This window comes from Arvicanthis niloticus, chromosome 18 (assembly GCF_011762505.2).
Source record: "Arvicanthis niloticus isolate mArvNil1 chromosome 18, mArvNil1.pat.X, whole genome shotgun sequence".
Taxonomy (NCBI): domain Eukaryota; kingdom Metazoa; phylum Chordata; class Mammalia; order Rodentia; family Muridae; genus Arvicanthis; species Arvicanthis niloticus.
Genome location: NC_047675.1, coordinates 8,797,114 through 8,818,108, shown reverse-complemented (window position 1 = coordinate 8,818,108; position 20,995 = coordinate 8,797,114). Strand labels below are relative to the sequence as shown.

At 42.1% G+C, this 20,995-nt stretch overlaps 1 protein-coding gene across 1 annotated transcript in view; it reads left to right on the top strand.

Moving 5' to 3' along the window:
* Positions 1-7,094, top strand: part of Usp38 (ubiquitin specific peptidase 38) — a 31,250-nt gene extending 24,156 nt beyond the window's left edge. Inside the window, exons 8-10 of the mRNA XM_034522589.2 lie at positions 540-646; positions 2,040-3,402; positions 5,827-7,094. Coding sequence (XP_034378480.1) covers positions 540-646; positions 2,040-3,402; positions 5,827-5,988 — 1,632 coding nt within the window. The 3' untranslated portion in view covers positions 5,989-7,094. The remainder of the gene's footprint in view (positions 1-539; positions 647-2,039; positions 3,403-5,826) is intronic.
* Positions 7,095-20,995: the final 13,901 nt, after the last annotated feature.

Sequence of the window (20,995 nt, the reverse complement as noted above, 5' to 3'; positions counted from 1 at the left end):
AAAGAAAGCAAACAAGCAGAGAGAAATAAAGAGAATGAAAGATTATCAAAGTCCTAACCAGCATGCTCCCATTCCACACATGTATGACTTATGACAGAAATTTTCAACAAAGTAACCATGCGTGATTCCTATTGCACTACACAACATACATACATTATTCACATTCATTAACATCATCCTCACACTCCAGGTTTTGTTTTTTTTGTTTTTGTTTTTGTTTTTGTTTTTGTTTTTTTTCCAAAAGACTTGGGGACTCAAAACCATGCGTGTCAGAGAGAGATAAAAGCGGGGACCCTATGGTGGGAGTTAGAGACATCTGAGTCCTGTTGTAATCACCCCTGTGTTCACTTGGCAGTTCCATCTGAGCAGGCCCCGTGGCTTTTCTGTACAGGATTCATGTAAAGTTGCCTCTGCCTCTGCATTGTACCCATGCCTGGCATATTTTGATAAAAATGGGGTACGGGAGTAATCTTGATGAGGTTCAGTCACTGGTTTGTACCTTAAGAGTCACTTTCTCGCATTTCCTTTCCATGATCAAGAGGGAAGCATACGCACCTCGGATATTTTTTGAGGCTTCCAGACCTCCGTGGTTTACTCCCAGGTCACAACAGGACTGCTCTGAGTACCTCAGGTTTCTGCTGGACAGGTACAAATAGTTTAAAGTTCATGACGCTGTCTTTCTTAGCACCTTACTTCCCTCAATACTGATTTCAGACTTGGCCTTTAAAGCACCCTTTGTGGCTGTGTGTTTATAAAGTTGTCTTTGTTCTTAGTTTGGTTTTTATTTTGGATGCTTTCTCTTTAGAATACCTGTTATCAAAATATAGCAGCAGGATTCCTAAGGGGCTGCCAAAACTTCACACCTCTGTTGAATCCCTTCTTAACTACATATCTGTGGGAGCTCAGCTCTTTACTTATGAAAGCAGATATCAGGAAGGAAGGCTGCAGTGCAGATACCGGACCCAGCTGTCTTCTCTGGCGCCACATGCCTAGAACACTTACAAAGTGTGAAGCAATGACGCTTACTTAAAAATACTGGAAATTAATTTGTGATGGATTCATTTTAGACATTGTTTTATATATTTTATTGTTTTTAATATAGTAAATATCTATTTTGATAAATATGTATGCATGCGTGTACGTGTGTATGTATGTTGCTTTTCTATTGCTTGATAAAATACCAAGGCCAGAAACAACACAGAAGGAAAAAGTTTATTTTGGTTCACAGTTTCAGAGGGCATATAGTCTGTCATAGCAGAGAATGCCCGGCAGCAGGAGTTTAAGACCAGCCTGGCAGTTGGGAAGCAGAGAGAGAACAGAAAGTGGGACCAGGCTATAAAATCTCCAAAGCCTGTGCTCAGCAGTGTATATCAGCAAGATTTGCTGAGCTTTCGGAACAGCACCACCAACTGCAGATGCTGGTTACATAGATAGGGTCTAGTTGTTTGGTTTGGGGGTTATGGGTTTTTTGTTTGGTTTTTGGGTTTGTTGTTGTTGTTGTTGTTGTTGTTGTTGTTGTTGTTGTTGTTGTTGTTGTTTTTTAATGAATATTAAGGGACCCTGAGACCAAAATTGGTAAACTCTAAGGGCTTGCTAGTTTGTGGTGTCTTTTTACTACTTCATTAACAATAAGACCTCCTGTACCTGTATATTTCTGTGTCCATTCCTTTTTCTAGTATGAATAACTGGGAAAGTTAGTCAGCCTGCACAGCCTTCCTTCCTCTGTGTAGTGTTGGTTTCTTGGTGCTAGGCTGCTAAGATGTCAAGCACAGGGAGCTGTGTGAGGCAGAGCTGCAGGGCAGGTGACTGACTGCAGTGTGGTGTGTGTGCACTGTATATCAGTGCAGAGATCGTGAGCTGAGTGTGGAGAGCAAGCATGCTTTTTAAGCCTTTCCTACTAACTGTTCACACTCCTGCATAAAGGAGGAGAAAATGACTTGAAGCTTTTCACTTGATTGAATTAACATGTCTGTATAAGCTACCAAGATCTCAAACAAATACCATTAATCTTGGCTATGTAATGATATACCTTCTTGCAGACTCCATGAAGAAGAAAAGCTCTTGCGAGTTCAGTCCACACATAAGCCTTCTGAAGGTCTGGGCTGTGCTGAAACTTGTTTACAAGAAGTAACCAGTAAGATAGACATGCCCGCAGAGTCTCCTGGTCCAGGTGACAGTGAGAAGACTCTAATAGAGAAAATGTTTGGAGGGAAGCTGCGGACTCACATCTGCTGCCTGAACTGCAGGAGTACCTCACACAAAGTGGAAGCCTTCACAGATCTTTCGCTAGCCTTTTGTCCTAGCCCTTCTGTGGAAGACTTGTCTTTCCACCATCCAACTTCACTACCCAGTGCACAAGATGATGGGTTAATGCAAACCAGTGTTGCTGACCCGGAAGAAGAGCCAGTGGTTTATAACCCAGCAACATCTGCCTTCGTCTGTGACTCAGCTGCGAATCAAAGACTATTAGCCAGTCCTCCTGCTGAATTTCACTGTGAGGAAAACTCTTCTGTCCCTGAGGAATCTGCAGAGGTCCTCCTCAGTAAAGATGTACCTCAGAACCCAGGGGGTGAAAGCACAACTTCAGTGACTGACCTACTAAACTACTTTTTGGCTCCAGAGGTTCTTACTGGTGAGAACCAGTATTACTGTGAAAGCTGTGCCTCTCTACAGAACGCAGAGAAAACAATGCAAATCACGGAGGAGCCCGAGTACCTTATCCTTACGCTCCTGAGATTCTCCTACGATCAGAAGTACCATGTGAGAAGAAAAATTCTAGACAACGTGTCACTGCCGCTGGTTTTGGAGTTGCCAGTTAAAAGAACTGCTTCCTTCTCTTCCTTGTCTGAAAGTTGGTCTGTAGATGTTGACTTCACTGATATTAATGAGAACCTAGCTAAAAAATTAAAACCTTCTGGGACTGAAGAAGCTTTCTGCCCAAAATTAGTGCCCTACCTATTAAGTTCTGTTGTTGTGCACTCTGGTGTGTCCTCTGAAAGTGGCCATTACTATTCTTACGCCAGAAACATCACAGGTACGGAGTCTTCATACCAGATGTGCCCCCAGTCTGAAAGTCTGGCATTAGCACCCTCCCAGAGTTGTTTACTAGGAGGAGAAAGCCCCAATACAGTCATTGAACAGGACTTGGAAAATAAGGAAATGTCACAAGAGTGGTTTTTATTTAATGACAGCAGGGTGACGTTTACTTCATTTCAGTCAGTCCAGAAAATCACAAGTAGGTTTCCAAAAGACACCGCTTACGTGCTTTTGTACAAAAAACAGAGCAGCGCTAATGGTGTGTGCGGTGACAATCCAGCCAGTGGCGTCTGGGTCAATGGAGATCCACCACTACAGAAAGAGCTCATGGACGCCATAACCAAGGACAACAAACTGTACCTGCAGGTAAGTTGCAAGCACAGATTCATTTCTGAACTTACTGAGTAACAGAGTTAATCCAATGCTCTAACTTTAAACTTGACACATTTCCCAGGATACTGAAGCCTAAATCTGGATGTATATATTTCCACTCACCATACATGTAGTATGAAATATTGCCAATTATCTGCAATATACAAGACTTTATCTTTAATTACAAAACTGTGCCTCAGTTGTTTATAACTGCAAATGGTGTCATGTTAGTTACAAAGTATTGTCAAATCATGCTATACCGAAACAGAAACTTAACGGAATGTAAATGTTCTCTTCCTTCTGTCCCCCAGTTTCTCCTGCAGGGAAAAAAGCTATTTTTTTCCTGTTTTTATTTATCATGGGGCGTGGTATAGCCATGGAGGTCAGAGGCACCTGTAGTCTGTTCTCGCCGTCCACCTCCGTGTCAGCCCCTTGGGCCTGCACAGGATACATGCTGAACCACCACACCAGCACCAACTCCTGCAGGCTCTCTGTCAGTGTTCTAAGGAAAAGTTATTGACATTCAGATGAATCAGATAAAGAACTTAATATGTGAAGGATGTTTGTGTCCTTCAAAGAGTTACCACAGAGCCTTTTACTGAGGAAAAGCTATAGAGTTAAGAGATATGAGAGAGATTTGTCATGAATATATCTTTTTCAAGAAACTACTTCCTTTGATGTTAACCAATCTTCAAATTTGTTGGATTTTGTGTGTGTGTGTGTGTGTGTGTGTGTGTGTGTGTGTGTGTGTGTGTGTATGTGTGTGAAATTTCTCAACTTTCTGTCAACAGAAAGCCACCAGAAACTAGGTGTGGTGGTGCATGCCAGCAAGCCAAACAGAAAGGAACTGGAGGCAGGAAAATTGCCAGTTGGAGACCCTGTTCTCAAAACAAAAAAGGAAGTACCGTAACTTATAGCTGAAATTACAGGGGTATTCAAAGGCTTTCAAGTTTACTGAATTATAAACTATCAAAGAATGACACATGATACATTTCAAAGGGGTATGGCAATGTTCTAGAGTGTTACAAAAATTAATTAGCTTTGCAAAATCATTAGAATTTTAGAACTAGACTGCATTCCATTAATACTTTTGCAGATGGCTTAATATCCAGGTAAAAAAAAATAGGATGTATCCAGTCATTTCTTCCTTGCCTGTGTCACTCAGCATTACAGATCACAGTGTTTGAAGGTTGGAGGTACAAGAAGAGCAGAGTGCTAAAATGGAATAGGACAATCTATAAAATAAAATGTATCCTATAGGGCCCAGTGTGGCCTTCCCTTCTGAGGTAAACAGATTACCAGTGTTGTGATGTTTATCAGATGACGAGCTGCTTTCCACGATTGAGCTGGCAAGCACGTTCTAGAGCCACAGCTGTTCTTGGGATCCAGTCCAAGTCCGAAGACTGCTTCTGGCTTGCCCAGTTCTTCTGGCCACTGGTGGGATTTATTTGACCATGAGCAGCCATTCTTTTCATTGTTGATTTGAGTCCAGTTTTGCACCCTACCATGTGATTCTGCCATTATTTATTCACAGTTCCTTTTTGTAAAACTGATTGATGATTTCTTTTTAACTTTTTACATTTTTTGCATGCATGTATATGTGTGCGTGCATGTTGTTCACATTTGGAAGTGAGAGAAGTTTGTGGGTGTCAGTTCTACCTTGTAGGCTGCAGATGTGAAACTCATATCGTTAGGCCATCTCAGCTTCCCAGTAACTAATGATGTTCTAAAATAAGAGCATTAGTGTTTATTACACAGCTGACATGTACATGACACATGGACAAACATCACTGATTTCCTGGGGACCTTTCTAATAAATGAGTGGGGGGAGTTCTAAGTACCACTGTAGAGACAGGACTTGCTTGCTTACCTCTCTTCCTCGAGTTCTGCCTGATTCCAGCCTAAGAAAGCAGGAGAGGGGAAACTTTAGGCATAGTGGTCATTTCCAACCTGTCGTACTCACACACTTCCAAATGGATTATAGATGTTGAAGAATCCATTTCTTTTGTACTAGAGGGTTCTCAGGAGTTGACCCTCCTCTGTTTTAAAGTGTCTCACTACAGTTACATGAGGAATTTTCCTGTGAGTACTTCAGTGGGAAATAGCAAAAATAGATGCTAGTTTTTATTTTATTTTTGTTTAGGTTTTTTTTTTTTTTTTTTTTTTTTTTTTCAAACAGGGTCTCTCGTGTAGCCCTGCCTGTCTTAGAACTGTGTGTTGTCGAACTGTCCTCAAAGATTGCCTGCCTCTGCCTCCTGAGTACTGGAATTAAAGACATGTGCCTGTCTTGATGTCAGAGTTTTTAGAGAAGGACGCTTGCTTGGTAGAGACTAACACAGTTTGAGACGATGTGTGATGCACCATACTCATCCGCTTTACTTAGCTAATTTATTTCATAAACATTACTTTTAATTTTAGGAACAAGAATTGAATGCTCGAGCCCGGGCCCTACAAGCTGCATCTGCTTCATGTTCATTTCGGCCCAATGGATTTGACGACAATGATCCACCAGGAAGCTGTGGGCCAACTGGTGGAGGGGGTGGAGGAGGATTTAATACAGTTGGCAGACTCGTATTTTGACCCTGAGAGAATTGAAAATGCATTTGGTCACAAAACATCCAATACTGTGGCTGTTAAAATGTCAGGCTGTAACCTATAGCATATCTATCTTTTATTTTTCTTTGCATTAGACCCAAATACTTTAAGAAAATACACTCAGTGGTTGTTTTTATTTTCTTGACAAAAATGCATCATGGAAAAAAAAAATCTACCTCTTAAACTTCCATTTGCAGTTCTGGTTAGACATGCTTGGCCACAGTGCTGAGAGAAAGAGGCATACCTGCTCCTAATTGAGCTGCAGCGAGTCTGGTAGAAGGATTTAAATGGTGTATTTTCAGTTGTACTGAAGAAAATATTTCATTTAGCATTCTTTATAAAAGAATTGATGCTAGATATATATCTTGTTTTAAGAAAAATGAAAGTCTTTGTTTCTGGTATAATTACCCCAATATTAAATTCAAGTCTTTGAAAATAGTAGAGATGGTGAAGTCTCTGGAGGCGATGCCACCTTCCAGCCCAGCTGCCAGTCTCTGGGCCACTGTCTCCGCGGTCCTCGGCATTGCACTCCAGTTTCAGGAACAAGTGTCACTTAAAGGATCGTTGATACACGTGTCGAGTGAATTTACACAAGTTGCATGACGCCAGACGGCAGTGTTTTTAACTGAACTTTGTAGTGTTTCCAGTTGTCCAAGGACTTAAAATCCTGTTTCAGGGAGTGTTATCTCCTGTGTGTTTTAAAGGAGGTGAGTCCTGTATGTGCCTTGCAGTACTGTCATTCAAAAATAGGTTATCTTTGGCTGCGGAACGTTTTCTAAAACAAAATGTTAGGAAGTAATTTTGTGCTAATATTAAAATTATAATTTTTTTAAAGGTATTAGATTTTTTAGAAGTAAAATCTGATGGTTCTAAACTAGTAAGTGTAATGATAAATTTCTAACTCTTAGAAAAATTCAGAGGAAATGAAGCTAGTTTAAGTAAAAAATCTTTAATTGATTTGTTACTTAATCTTCACATTAAACATTGGTAACATTTTTAGAGTTGTATATTTGAATTTTTTCCTTTGAGACACATGCCTTACACATAAAATATAACCTGCTTCATAAAATATTAAAATGCCACACCCCACATCCCTACTGTCCTGTTTTGGTTTTTCTTTTTGGTCCTGGGAGTGTTTGCTGTTTGGGTGGGAGGGAGTGTGTGTGTGTGGGGGGGGTGTGTGTGTGTGTGTGTGTTTTGTGCCAGGAAACTGGAAACATGTCAGTCCTCCTGGGACTTGGTTATGTAGTACTCAGCCATTGTCCCAAAGATCCTTCTTCCTGGCCATTTTAGCATATCCATGCCCATGTATTGTTCTGAAGATCAGTCACATATTTATTTTGAAAACACTTTAAGGAAATAATGGTCTTTGGTGACTTAAGGTTTATCTTTTTCTCAAGCTTCTATGGCAGTGATTAAAAACAGCTCCCCATCTTCATCCTGCTGCCCCCCAGCCCTGACCTGTCTCCAGTTACCAGGAAGATGCTGAAAGCAGGCTGGTGTACAGCTGGGAGTGCTTCACAGATGAGTGCAGGCTGTGGAGCATTGGGTTTTCCCTGTGAGTGGGTGAGCCTGTGGGCGTCCGCCAGACCTCCTGGTGCTTTCCTGAGTTACCTACCCTGTGTTCAATTAGCCACAGGCAGAATGGTAACTTATAACCAGATTGTGTCAGTCTTAGCATTTGCTGAAATTGATAAGTCATTCAACCCTTGGATTGAAATTAGGTTAAGGTGCTTCTAGAACATCCACAAAGGCAATAAGCCCCCACTTTTACTTGTGACTATCAAATATTTTAAGGGTTTTATGTGTCAAATAAAATGTATTGAATTGCAAATGAGAAAGTTTAAATTTTAGTAATAATACTAGGATTCAAATTTTAGTTGACTAACCAATACCAAAATTGAGGGCTTTCTTTTAAGATCAGAGATGTAGTGTGCTAATGTCTTGCTGGGTTTGATATGTTTGGCCCCATTGAGAAGCCCCATTGAGAAGCCCACCCAGCTAAACTGCTCTGCCCTCACATCTGGTACTTAACTAACTGCTGCCTTAGACACTAACACAAGGCGCCCTCTTCTGGACCACCATGTTCTTTCCATGCTTCTTACAAATCTGGTTGACATCTCGTGTTAAAGGCTGGCCAGAGGACCATTGTTATTTCTGTTCAGTTCAAGAAAATCAGCTCAAATGAAATGGCCCATTGTTGTTAAAGAGAACGTACTCTAGCTTCACTGTGAACCAGAATATAAAGCTGCACTGTACGTCTGTGCCTCTAAAAGATGTCTCTTCATACACTGCAAAAAGTTGGGTATCTCTCCCAAATAATAATATGCAAGGAAGAAAATACGTATAGGGCTGGAAGCCCATCTAATATGTCCACTAGTGGGGGCAAAAAATGTCTGACTCCTAACATCAACATAGCTAGCTGGAGGAATGGTCCTGGCTCACTCGGCAAGCTTCAAGTCTCATTTGAATAGCCAGAAACTGTCAATGACTTAAGATGCTGTTAGAGTCATTTGGCAGAGACACAAGATTCGCTCATTGCGTCTTAGAGGTACTGAGATCCTTCTGACGGTTTCAAACTCATTAAATCACATCTGAGAAGAAAAAAATGAGTCTTAAATCTTTAATGTGGGGGCTGGAGAGATGGCGCAGAGGTTGAGGGCACTGGGTGCACTTCCAGAGGACCTGAGCTCAATTCCCAGCACCCACACGGAGGCTCACAGCGACCTGTAATAAAGTCTAGTGCCCTCTTCTGGTCTAAAGGCATATATGTAGGAGACTGCTGTATATATAATGAATAAATAAATCTTAAAAAAAAATTGGCAACCTTAGCTTTACAGAATTTGACTCTTTACAGAATTTGTTCTGATGCACTTGACACGTCCAGGTTTCTTGGAATAGGGAACTTTTCACTGGGGCTGGAGAGATGTCTCAGTGGTTAAGAGCACTAACTGCTCTTCCAAAGGTCCTGAGTTCAATTCCCAGCAACAACATGGTGGCTCACAACCATCTGTAATGGGATCTGATGCCCTCTTCTGGTGTGTCTGAAGATACAGTGTACTCACATACAATAAATAAATAGATTAAATAAATAAATATTTTTAAAAGTCTGTAATTTGGAGAACCAATGAGATAAGTCTTGAGTGAAAAAGTGCTTGACATGAGGCTTGAGGACCTGACTTGAGTCTTCAGGAACCACATGGTGGAGAGAGAACCAACTCTACAAGCTGTCTGCCTGCCTCCGCACACATGCCGTGGCACAAGCACACCCACCCACATACATTCACACACCAGAAGGAAAAGTGTATGGTTTTCTTTGCTTGTTTAACGTTCTTTTATGATGGTGTTATCTACAAAGATATTTTTTCACATACCAGCCCTTTAATGATGTCTTATACATGAGAATTGGATGCATTTTCTGTACCCAGCACTGTAATAAATAAATAAAAAAAAAATGATACAGCTTGTCCAGTTACCTGAGGTCACCACTTTTATTTGTTCAAGGTGTGTACGTTACATAGTATGGTCTATGTGTACTCTAGAGCACTTTTGAGGGAGTGTCTCAAAGACAAGATTATACATTTGTGTGTAGCTATTTCTCAAAATGCTATTCTGTAGGGCCTGGGGTGTATATTTTGGCTAGCAGAGTCTTGCCTAGCAGGCACAAGTCCCTGGGTTTTATTCCCAGCACCCACCCATAAACCAGTCTCGGAGGCCCATGTCTTTAATCTCGGTGCTTGGGAGGTGTGAGCAAGAGGATCAGGAAAAAGTTCAAGTCATCATCACCTACATAGTGGGTTCAGGACCAGCCTGGGACAAATAAGATGAGGTCTTAAAATCTGCTTTATATATTTCACTGTTTATCGTGTTTTGTTTCTATTGAGTTTGGATTTCTGAAACTATTCCTGAGTGGAAAAGGTGAAATTATGTTTTATTTTAAAATACCCAAGAAGTGTGAACTGTCACTAAAGCTTGAGGGACATCATCTGGAAGAGGAGGGGTAGGTCTCAGGTGACAGCCTGTAGTGGAGGTTTAAGTTCAGTGACAAGTCCAGATTAGAAGATACCCTAAGTGAAAATTATTTACAGAGCCCTTTGTTAGAACTGAATGAACCTCAAACAGAACTAAGGATTTATTTTACAAAAGGGTTCAAAGTAAACAGTGCTTTAAAAAAAAAAAAATAGCTTGTTAAACTGCAACTTTCCCAGGCAAAGAGAAATTCCTACAGAAGTAATTTTCAAAGACATGAGAACTGACGTTTCTATAAAATCAACAGTTGAGTTTCAGGCATTCAAAAGTTGTTATGTAAGCCCTTAGCCCCAATGTTACATAACCAGTGTGGCTTTAACATTAAAAATAGAATCTAAGAAGTCCGCCAAGTGTATTGCCAGCTCTCAATGTCTGTCATGGCCTGCAGTTGTTTCCCTTTTAATAGATTTTGCCTTGTGTACTACACACCAACACACACACATATGCACCCTTCTACATTGATTTGGGGGTATGAAAACATTGGCTTTCACTTTGTTTTCACATTGCACTCATGTTAAAATCACTTGGAACCTGGATATACAGTCACACCTTGAATCCCAGCCCTCAGGAGGCAAAAGCAGGTAGATCTCTTGAGTTCAAGACCACTCTGGTCTACATTGTGAGTTCCAGGACAGCCAGGGCTATGTAGAGAGTCCCTGTCTCAAAAAACACAAATCACTTGGAAAAACTTTTATAAGTACTCCAGGTTCAGGCCTCCCTCAACTCCAGACTAATGTGAGCACTGGGCATCTGCATTTGAGGATGTGGTTTTAATATGAAGGCCACCTGAGAGCTTTGGAACGAGATGGCAGTGTTAAGCCTTTTTCTAGGGCTTTTCCTAGGAAATTAGCACAATGCTAAGTGTCCTGTGTGCTGCATAGTGGGCTTCTGCCCATAAACAACATCAGAATGAGGATTTTACCCACATCTTTAAAACTTCAGTTGATTCTCAAAACTGGAGGAACAATGACAGAGGAAATCAAATTTTCCAGAGCACATACAAAGCTTGAAATAGGCTCGCTGGAGCATTTCTAGTCGGCCTGGCCTTGCTGCCCTCCTACTCTCTCCTCCCTGCTTTCAATGCCTAGTTCCTGGTCAAGAAAGAGAAGGCTCAACAGTAGAAGGGAGTTGGCCCTGAAGGACTTTTTATACTTAGAAACAGGTAAAAGTAAGCTTTGAAAGAGGCTGATTCTGCTTAATTTAATGTGTGGCTAATAGAACAAAATCCAAAAAACATTTGGGAAAGTAAGTTGATAATGATCAAAATTATCATTCAAAATCACAAGTGAAAACCAATTAGATCAGAAAATAATGGAACGGTGAGAAGCTGCAAACTAGAAACTTACATGTAAAGGAAAACGTGGAGAGACATGAAAGATCCAAGAATTACCTGAGGCCGGACACTAAGCCTCACACTAAGGCCACCGCCATCTTGGTACTTAGAAACAGTGATGGAGAAAACCCTAAACACAGCTAGAGGAGAGCATACATACAACCAAGTTCGGCAAACTCTCCAGCCCCCAGGCCACCTTTGCATGAAGCTGGACTGGAACACTGGCCCCCGTTGGCTTACATACTTCATTTTTATGCTACTACAGCAGCCTTGAGTGCTTGTGACAAACTGTCAGCAGCATAGCTATCAGAGTACTTTATAGAAAACCTCTATGACTCAATGACTGGGCGCTGTCAGAGAGCACACAAGCTTGATGGCGGTTACAGGACATCCATAAAACCTGGAAAGAAAAACTCCCAGTGAATGTAGCCAGGGAAATTTTCAAAGTGGACATGAAGTAATACTTTTTAGACACATTAGTTACTGTTTTTATTGATGGCAAACACAGAACAAGCACCATAAACAAGGAAGGACTTGCTTTGACTCAGCTTGACAATGTGGGCCAAAAAGGGGAGGTGTGTGTATGCAAAGGCTCTGGGCTCTGGTGGCAGAAGCTTGCTCAGCTCTCAGATCTGGGAACACAGAAGAGCAAGTGGGACCAGCCTATAGACTTTAAGCCTTGTCCCTACTCAGGGGCCCATCACCTCCTTCTATGCCCTGAAAAGGCTCCACCACTTTCTAAGAGTACCACCACCTAGGGACCAAGTCCCAAACACACGGCACCTTACAGCCAAGCCATAGATAGCATTGGACAAAAACCAGAACTTTCCTCGGATATTTGTTCTGTGTGAAGGAAAGGTCTTCAGCATGATGGGAAATGCTACCAGGTAGAAAAACCTGCACACAAAGTGCTTGCTGGAAATGCATTTGTGGCCATGCACTTGGTTTACAGACTGTCCAGGAAAGGAGAGCTTTAGAAAGCCCAAACCCACTGTGCATGAGCAGCCTTGGGTGTCATCCTCCACCTGTTGTGTGTCAGGCCCACACAGAAGGAGGAGCATGAACCAAACCAGGAGCTAGCAAGCCACAAACCATTCCCTATAGTTTTAAAAATCCAGAATACTTCACATGAAAATATGTAACTTGGGCCGGGCGGTGGTGGCGCACGCCTTTAATCCCAGCACTTGGGAGGCAGAGGCAGGTGGATTTCTGAGTTCGAGGCTAGCCTGGTCTACAGAGTGAGTTCCAGGACAGCCAGGGCTATACAGAGAAACCCTGTCTCGAAAAACCAAAAAAAAAAAAAAAAAAAAAAAAAAAAAAAAAATGAAAGAAAGAAAGAAAGGAAAAGAAAAAAGAAAATATTTAACTTATATGGACACTTTTAGAATTAGCTTACCATTAAAAAAAAAAAAAGTTAAGCTAATCTGATATTGAGAGTTACCTTTAAGGAAGAACTGGTCAGAGACGTGGTCTCTGGAGTGTGTGGTGGTTGTATCTTATATCCGTTTCTTCATTTTCTGGGTTGTTCCTGTTGGTACTTAGAATATTAATGTGTGACTTCTATACTCTCAAAAGATTTTACAGTTGGCAGTTCTTTTGAGTCAAGCCTCCTAAGATATAAAACTAGAGGGAAGGAAGAATTTAAGAACTTGGAGGCTGAGTCCAGAGAATCTTGAGTTTGAGACCAGCCTGGGCTACTAGCAAGCTCTTATGAGGAGGGAAGGAGAGAGACAAAAAGGAAGAATGTCAGTCCTCAGTGATTAAGCTGAGTATCTACTTAAATGTAAATTAAATAACGTGTCAGTCCCTTGGGTACACTAGCCACAATTTAAGAGGATATGGTCTCATGAGGCTCGTGGCTACCCACCATAAAGAACTCAACTCTAGATGGTGGCGACAAATTAATCACCTTTTGTCATTTTGTACTTTACTTATCATCTTGTTCACCATCAGGGCATTTAAATAATATTTTAAATTATTTAAATAATTGCATATTTAAATAGCATTTAAATAATTAATTAAAATATTTAAATACGTAATTTAAATTCTGAACTTATAAAATAGATTAAAATGCTTAAGAAAAATACCCTGGTTACCTATCTTCCAGGAAATGTAGAGTTTATTTTAGAGACTAGACCATATATGAGTTCCAACAGAGAAACAATATTGATAGCTTTGCCATGCCTAACACAGCAAACCAATAAACTTACTTTTTAATGCTGCTGCTGTTGGCAGCTTATTTTCAATCTTTCCATGGCTATAATAAAGGAAATAACTCACAACATGTGCTTGACCCCAAAAGAACACCATGTCTTCCTTGGGAGTTTATTTTTATTTCTTAATTTGGGGTCATACACTTTCCTCCACTCTCTTCCAAGGACCCTAGTTTATTGAGATGAATGAGAACAGAGGTGAGCATTTTTTCAGAATGTCGCCTTGTGGTTTAGATGGTCTCAGTATCAAAACAACAGAACATTCCAGGGCCGAGCTCTGAAGCCATTTCATTTCTCTAGCACAGTGTGTGCTTGGCTAAGCCAGGACACATTTACAAATCACGCTCATGTTGTGGTTTTGACAACTTCTATTTCCAGAGAACTCTATTTTCAGGTGTGAAAGACAAGCTTGACCTTAACTTGGTAATGCCAGGAGCAGTCTGTTCTCAAGCTGTGGTCCAGAGTTAATGGGGAAATTGTTGAAATATAGACTCACAACATGGAAAACCAACTTGTCACTGAAATTGATGGTATGCCTCCGTAGGTCTGTGCTGAGCAGTTTCCTTCCCTGGATATTTTCTGCCCTCTTAGCTTCTACAACAGCAGAAGCAATTTCATAAGCAGATCAGCTAGTAGACAAAAGTGTATAGCTTTCCTAAGTATAGCTAAAATGAGCATCATCATCATCATCATCATCATCATCATCATCATCATCATCATAAAACAACTTGCCTCTCCAGCCAGTGAAATGACCCTGTAAAGGCATTTCCACAACGTCTAACAGCCCAAGTTCAATCATTTGGACCTACAGGGTAGGAGGGGAGAACTAACTCTTGAAAGTTGTCCTCAGACTGTCACATCCACATTATGACGTGACCTATACACACACACACACAGAGTCACAGACACACATGGCTTGGGGACAGCCAGCATGTCGACCTGCAAGAAAGCCACATGGAGAGAAATGAGTGCTCCCTAGTGCCGGGAGCGTGGCTTTGACTAACAACACATACACACACACACACACAAACTTGTCTAATAAAATTTTAAAACTTGCCTCCCAGCTTGGACCATCTTCCCTTAAACCCCAACAAAATCACAAGAAAACATTCTTAGCTAAACTTAGACTTTTTCTTTGGGAATTGTCTGGAATAGTCTCCTTTGTCTTCATTGAGGATGCTGGCTGTCAATATTAGGTCAGCAGTTGGAACAGTAATTTATTCTGCTTTCAATGGCATGTAATATGAAACCACCATAGTTAGGCATTTGCAAATATACAGCAAAGAAGTATGTGTTAAATATTAATGGCAAGATCATAGATCAGTCATGATCTGGCCAGTTATCTTCCCAGATCAACTACTGAGTCACAGTGACAGACAGCTTTAACAATCCCTACTTCTGTTTTCCAGGTGACTTAGCATCAGTTAACAAACACCTGCAGGAGTGATTTTGAAAAATGAATAAGTATGGTGTCTTTATAAAGAGGCTCTCCACTGAATATTGCTAAATAATTTCTTTGCCTGGATAATATTTATACTTTGGGCTTTTAGTACTAGCAGAAGCAATTTTACAGTTACATTAGTAAGTAGCAAGACAAAAGCATTGGACTATACCCCTGACATCCTAAAAATGCAATCACTCTTGCATATAGGCATCCTTATCCCTGCCCCACACTCCACATATACACTCCATAGAATAATAAAGCTGCCTTGAGTGATACACAGGGTCTGCTTGTGAAACCTTGCTCTGTCTCCTGCGCCTTCCAGTCGGGTATGTGGAGTATCTCTTTCCAGAGACTAGGCTAACTCCTCAGACGACCCCTCATCTGTGCCTTCTCCCCACGCTTTTCTGTGTCCTCCTTCTGAAAACAGCACTAGAGTCTGTTTGAAGATTTTCCTAAATAATGTGAGCGAAGGTTTGCTTGGGTCACTTGTTCCTAGAGATGGCCCTCCTACTGTCTACAATCTTTAAAGACAAACATCTCAGATCAACTCCACTCGTGTTAAAGACCCTTAAGACACCTTGCTACAAGACAGAGGTGCACAGGAGGAAACAGCAGACACGATGGTGTCTTACAGCACCTGACTGGATTGAGAGTTACCTAGAACACTAGTTAAAGCATACTTCCGGGTGTGACTGTGAGGATGTTTCCAGAATCAACTGGAATGTGATCAGTGAAGTGATGTGAAAGACTCATTCTGAAGATGGGTGGTGGGATCCGGGGAACGGAACAGCTCCAAAAGCAGAGCACTGGTGTGTTACTTACTTCAGTGCCTGTAGGGATGGGGTGGAGCGTTAACCAACAGACAGCCGCACTGTGGCTGCGTCAGTTCTCACGCCTCACTCAGCAGATCAGTATTGATGCTTGCAGGGTCTGCGGCTGGGTAAGGCTAATGAGGAAGTTTCACCTCCAGTAACCTGTACGGTACCTCCGGCACTGTGGATGCTAGCCAACAGTGTGGAAGCTTCTAGGTCAACGCCAGCTTGTATTCTCTGTGCCGCGTACCCTGAGCATGTGATGTCTTCAGCACAAGGGGTTTATCATTTAGTACTAGCGGGTGGCCAAGAGTAACGTTAATAGCCTCTGTTGTTCGGCAGCCTCTGAGAGCTTCCTGGCCACAGCTGACGCCAGGCTTTTCACTGACAAAGTCCATGGCTTCTGAGAGCAGCATTGTCCTTCTATGCAGGCTACCTCCAAGCAGCCTCTTTTTTTAATTATGTTTTTTGTTAGCGTATGAAACCTGGTACATCTGGGTTTCAGTTGACCCTGCCCATGGTAGCTCCCTCTCCACAGGCTCCCTCTTACAATTTCTGTTTAACTTTGCCAACCCTCCTGTTCCCCCTCCACTGCCATCTCACTTGCTATACAACTCTTTAAATTTTTAGCTGATAGAGAAAGGCTTGAAAAACATCCATATCAATGGGGTTCTGTTAAACAGAAATCTGTTTTCTGTTTTTCTGTTAAACAGAAATCTGTCTTTAGGCTTGCTTACCTGGCCAAAGCCTTTCTGTTTAGGACAACTTCACCAACACCGGCACTGGGGAAGAGGGCACTCTGTACCTAAAACCTGCCACCACACAGGTGCTTGCCGTACATACTTCCCCACTGTAGTGGTGGGGAAGCCATAATGAACCCTTCCTTCTAAAGTTACCTTGGTTATGGTGCTTTAGCACAGCAATAGAGGTGTAACCAATAGAGATGTAGCCAAGTTCTTCTTGGCCTGAGGCAGGAGGAGGGCTGGAATTAAGTAAGAAAGAAGTTGTCCAAAGAAAGTTTTCCTTTAAAACACTGAATCAGGCATTTGGCTTTATGTTCAGGTTCGGCCTGCATGGAGGACAGGTCTGTGTGTCTGTCCAGCAAGGCCCATGTGACCCTCAGTTCACAGTCTGTGGTGGCCTGACCAAGTCTCCTGACACAGCAGTTTCTCCTGAGTTGTTTCTTCACAATACAATGCAGGATCTTAGCTGCAGCGTGTTTGGGAGATCAGTCATATGAGCAAATTGAGCTGTAAATTAGGTCACCTTTAATTTTCTTTTATAAAATCAGTGTTTAAAGCCTAAGTGATCTAAAACATAAAAAGAAAAATACCAATTCTTTCTCAATATCGTCAGATTTTTCAGGAGTACCGAGACTTCTCCAATCACCATGGTCTCCTTTCCTCCCAGGCTTGAGTCAAGAACCAAACACAGTCTACATGCTGTAACTGATGGAGACGCTACCTCAGACATTCACTCTGTGGCTTTTCCTCTTTCTCTCTTATTTTCCTTGTGAATTCTGTTGTCATTATTAAAGAAACCATTTTTTTTGTTGTATAATTTCCCATAAAACACTTTCCTCTAGAGCAGTGGTTCTCAATCTGTGGGAAGCAACCCACACAGGGGTCACACATCAGATATCCTGCATATCAGATATTTATATTACAATTCATAACTAGCAGAATTCCAGTTATAAAGTAGCAATGAAATAATTTTATTGTTGGGGGGGTCATCACAATACGAGGGACTGTATTCAAGGGTCGCAGCATTAGGAAGGTTGAGAACCACTGCCTTGGTGTTAGAATCAAATTAATTCTAGAGGCACTTCAAATAGTCCCTGTATGTTTTCCTTCTAACTAGTTACAGAATTAGATTACTTTGATGTTTTCTCAATTTATAAGGTGTTTGGTTTTTTGGTGTTTGTTTTTGTTTGTTTGTTTGATGGTGGGTTTGTTTGATGGTGGTGGTGGTGGTGATTGTTGAGCCAGGTCTCACTATGTAGCCTGGATATCTAGAAAGTCACTAAATAGACCAGGCTGGCCTTGAACATAGAGAGATCCACCTGCCTCTGCCTTCTAAGTGCTGAGATTACAAATGTGCACCACCATACTGCCTAATTTTTTTAAGTTTTAAATGTTCATGGAAATAGCAAATGTTGGTGAGGACATGTAGAAAAGAGAACCTTTGCATAACTTCAACAGAAATATAAGTTAATACAGTAACAAGGTAAAACAGTATGGAATCTTGTCTAAAAAAAAAAAAAAAACGTGAAAACAACTAGTATATGGCCATAGAGCCCATATACTGGTGTATACACACATATATACATACACACATACACATGTACACACATATATACATATATAGACACACACAGATATACACATGCGCATACAAACACACACGGACACATACACATAATTGAAACCCCATATTCATTATAGCACCAGTCACAACAGTAAAGAAATGAGGAGGCCGGAAAGCTGCCTCAGCAGTTAAAAGCACTGCTGCTCGGGACCCAGGTTCAGTTTCTGACACCCACATGGCAGCTCCCAACCATCAGTTACTCCAGTTTCAGGGGATCCTCCACCCTCTTTTGGCCTTTGCAAGTCCCTGGATGTTTGTGTGCAAATAAACTCACAAAAGCACACACACGTAGAAATTATTATAGTCACTGCATCTCATTAGTGAGATGTGGTCTGTTGCTGTATATTCTAATGCTAAATACTGGCCCTGGTTGCCTCAGCAACAAGGCGATTCCAGTGTACACTAAGTGATACTATGTAACCTTGCCCCCAAGTTATCTTATCCCTGATTGGTCAATAAAGATGCCGACAGTCTACAGCCGGGCAGAAGAGAGGTAAGGCAGGCTTTGGTTTCTTGGCTTGGCGGCTGAGCATGACGGAGAAGAGAGAGGAGAAGACGCCATGGGGTGGGAGCCATGGGGTAGGGGAATCGTGAGCACATGGCCATGAGGGCTGGCCAACTGGAATAAGAGCAGCCCAGGCAGAAGACGGCAAGTTGTAACTCGAGGTTTTTGACTGGGAAGTAGAGAGCTGACATCTGCCCAGCACTAGTGCTATTAAGGCTTATTATGAATATAAAAGTTTTGTGTCTTTTATCTGGGAACTAAATGATCCAAGTGGAGTAGAAACCCCCCAATTATTTTTTACTACAACATTTCATTACATAAAATATTTTTAAGATAAAAACATCTGACATATCCATCAGCCAAGAATGAATAAGGAAAATGTGAACCATGCATATATACAATGGAATACTATTCAAGTGTAAAATAATAATAAAAACAAATGTAAATAAAAATAATAAAATCCTCCAGGCGGTGGTGGTGCACGCCTTTAATCCCAGCACTTGGGAGGCAGAGGCAGGCGGATTTCTGAGTTCGAGGCCAACCTGGTCTACAGAGTGAGTTCCAGGACAGCCAGGGCTACACAGAGAAACCCTGTCTCAAAAAACATAAATAAATAAATAAATAAATAAATAAATAAATAAATAAATAAAATCCTATCATTTAAGACAACATAGAGGGCTGGAGAGATGCCTCAGTGGTTAAGAGCACTGACTGTTTTTCCAGAGGTCCTGAGTTCAATTCCCAGCAACCACATGGTGGCTCACAAACATCTGCAATGGGGTCTGATGCCCTCTTCTGGTGTGTCTGAATAGAGCAATGGTGAATACATAAAATATAATTTAAAAAAAATTTAAAAAAAGAAGACAACATAGAATTGGAGCGCACTATTTAAACATGATAAGCCTGTACAGAAAGTATTTGCTGATTTCAAGTACAGGTAGAATTTTAAAAGCTGATTTGGTCCCAACTCCTATATCTCCAACACAGCTCCTACATGTAAGGCTCAGGGCCCATTTAGGACAAGGGAGCGGAAACACTGTGGGAGCCAGCAGACTGGAAGTCTGCTATGAGACTGCGTCTCCTGGATGTGCTAGAAGCTCTTCCCATGGTCTCACACAAACATGGCTGCCTAACTGCGGCCTGACCAAGACAACGCCAATAGGCATGCTACTGTAGGAACGGGAATGCTAAGGAGGTCTCAGCCCTAGACAAAGACACACAGGCAACTAAGGGATGTGGAGAGTGGGAAAATGGTCTTCCCCAGGGAGGGGCACACTCGGTTATCCAGTGCCAAATGGTCAACCCTGATAACGTGTACATGCAAGTAACATGGCACAGGCTGACCAGGCTATACTTATGTGTTTAGGAATGCACACACACACACACACACGTACACACACACCCCGTTGTTGCTGCTACCACCACCACCGATTAAAGAAAAAGAGGCTGAGCCAGGCAGTGGTGACACACACCTTTAGTCCCAGCACCTAGGAGACAGGCAGACAGATCTCTGTGACCTCGAAGCCAGCCTGGTCGACAGAGCAAGTTTCAGGACAGTCAGGACTACACAGAGAATCTCTGTCTCAGAAAGAAAAAAAGAAAGAAAGAGAGAGAAAGAGAGAGAGAGAGAGAGAGAGAGAGAGAGAGAGAGAGAGAGAGAAGAGGGGAGGGAAAAGAGGAGGGGAGGGGAGTTGGGAGGAGAGGGGAGAGGGGAGGAGAGGGGAGGGGAGGGGAGGGGGAGGGAAGGAGAAGGAGGAGGAGAGGGGAGGGGAGAGGGGAGAGGGGAAGGGGGTGGAGAGGGGAAGGGGAAGAAGAGGGGAGAGGGGAGGAGAGGGGAAGGGGGAGGAGAGGGGAGAGGGGAGAGGGGAGAGGAGGAAGAGGAGAGGGGGAGAGGGGAGAGGGGGAAGAAGGGAGAGGGGAGAGAGGAGAGAGGAGAGAGGAGAGGGGGGAGAGGGGAGAGGGGAGAGGGGAGAGCGGGGAGAAGGGAGAGGGGAGAGAGGAGAGAGGAGAGAGGAGAGGGGAGGGGGGGAAGAAAAAGAAGCCATGAATTTGAACAAGGGCAAATTAGGGTATATGGAAGGGAAGGGGAAATGATATAATTATAATCTCAAAATATACATATAAAAAGAGGAGTTAATTCATATAGAAATAGGACATACATGATATTTATTACTGGAAGCCGGGAGATCAGGAATGAGTGCAGGGGAAGGTGCTCAGGGGATGTGACCACAGACGCTCTGGACAAGAACGCACAGTAGAGCAAGCACAGATAACAAGCCAGAAGAGAGG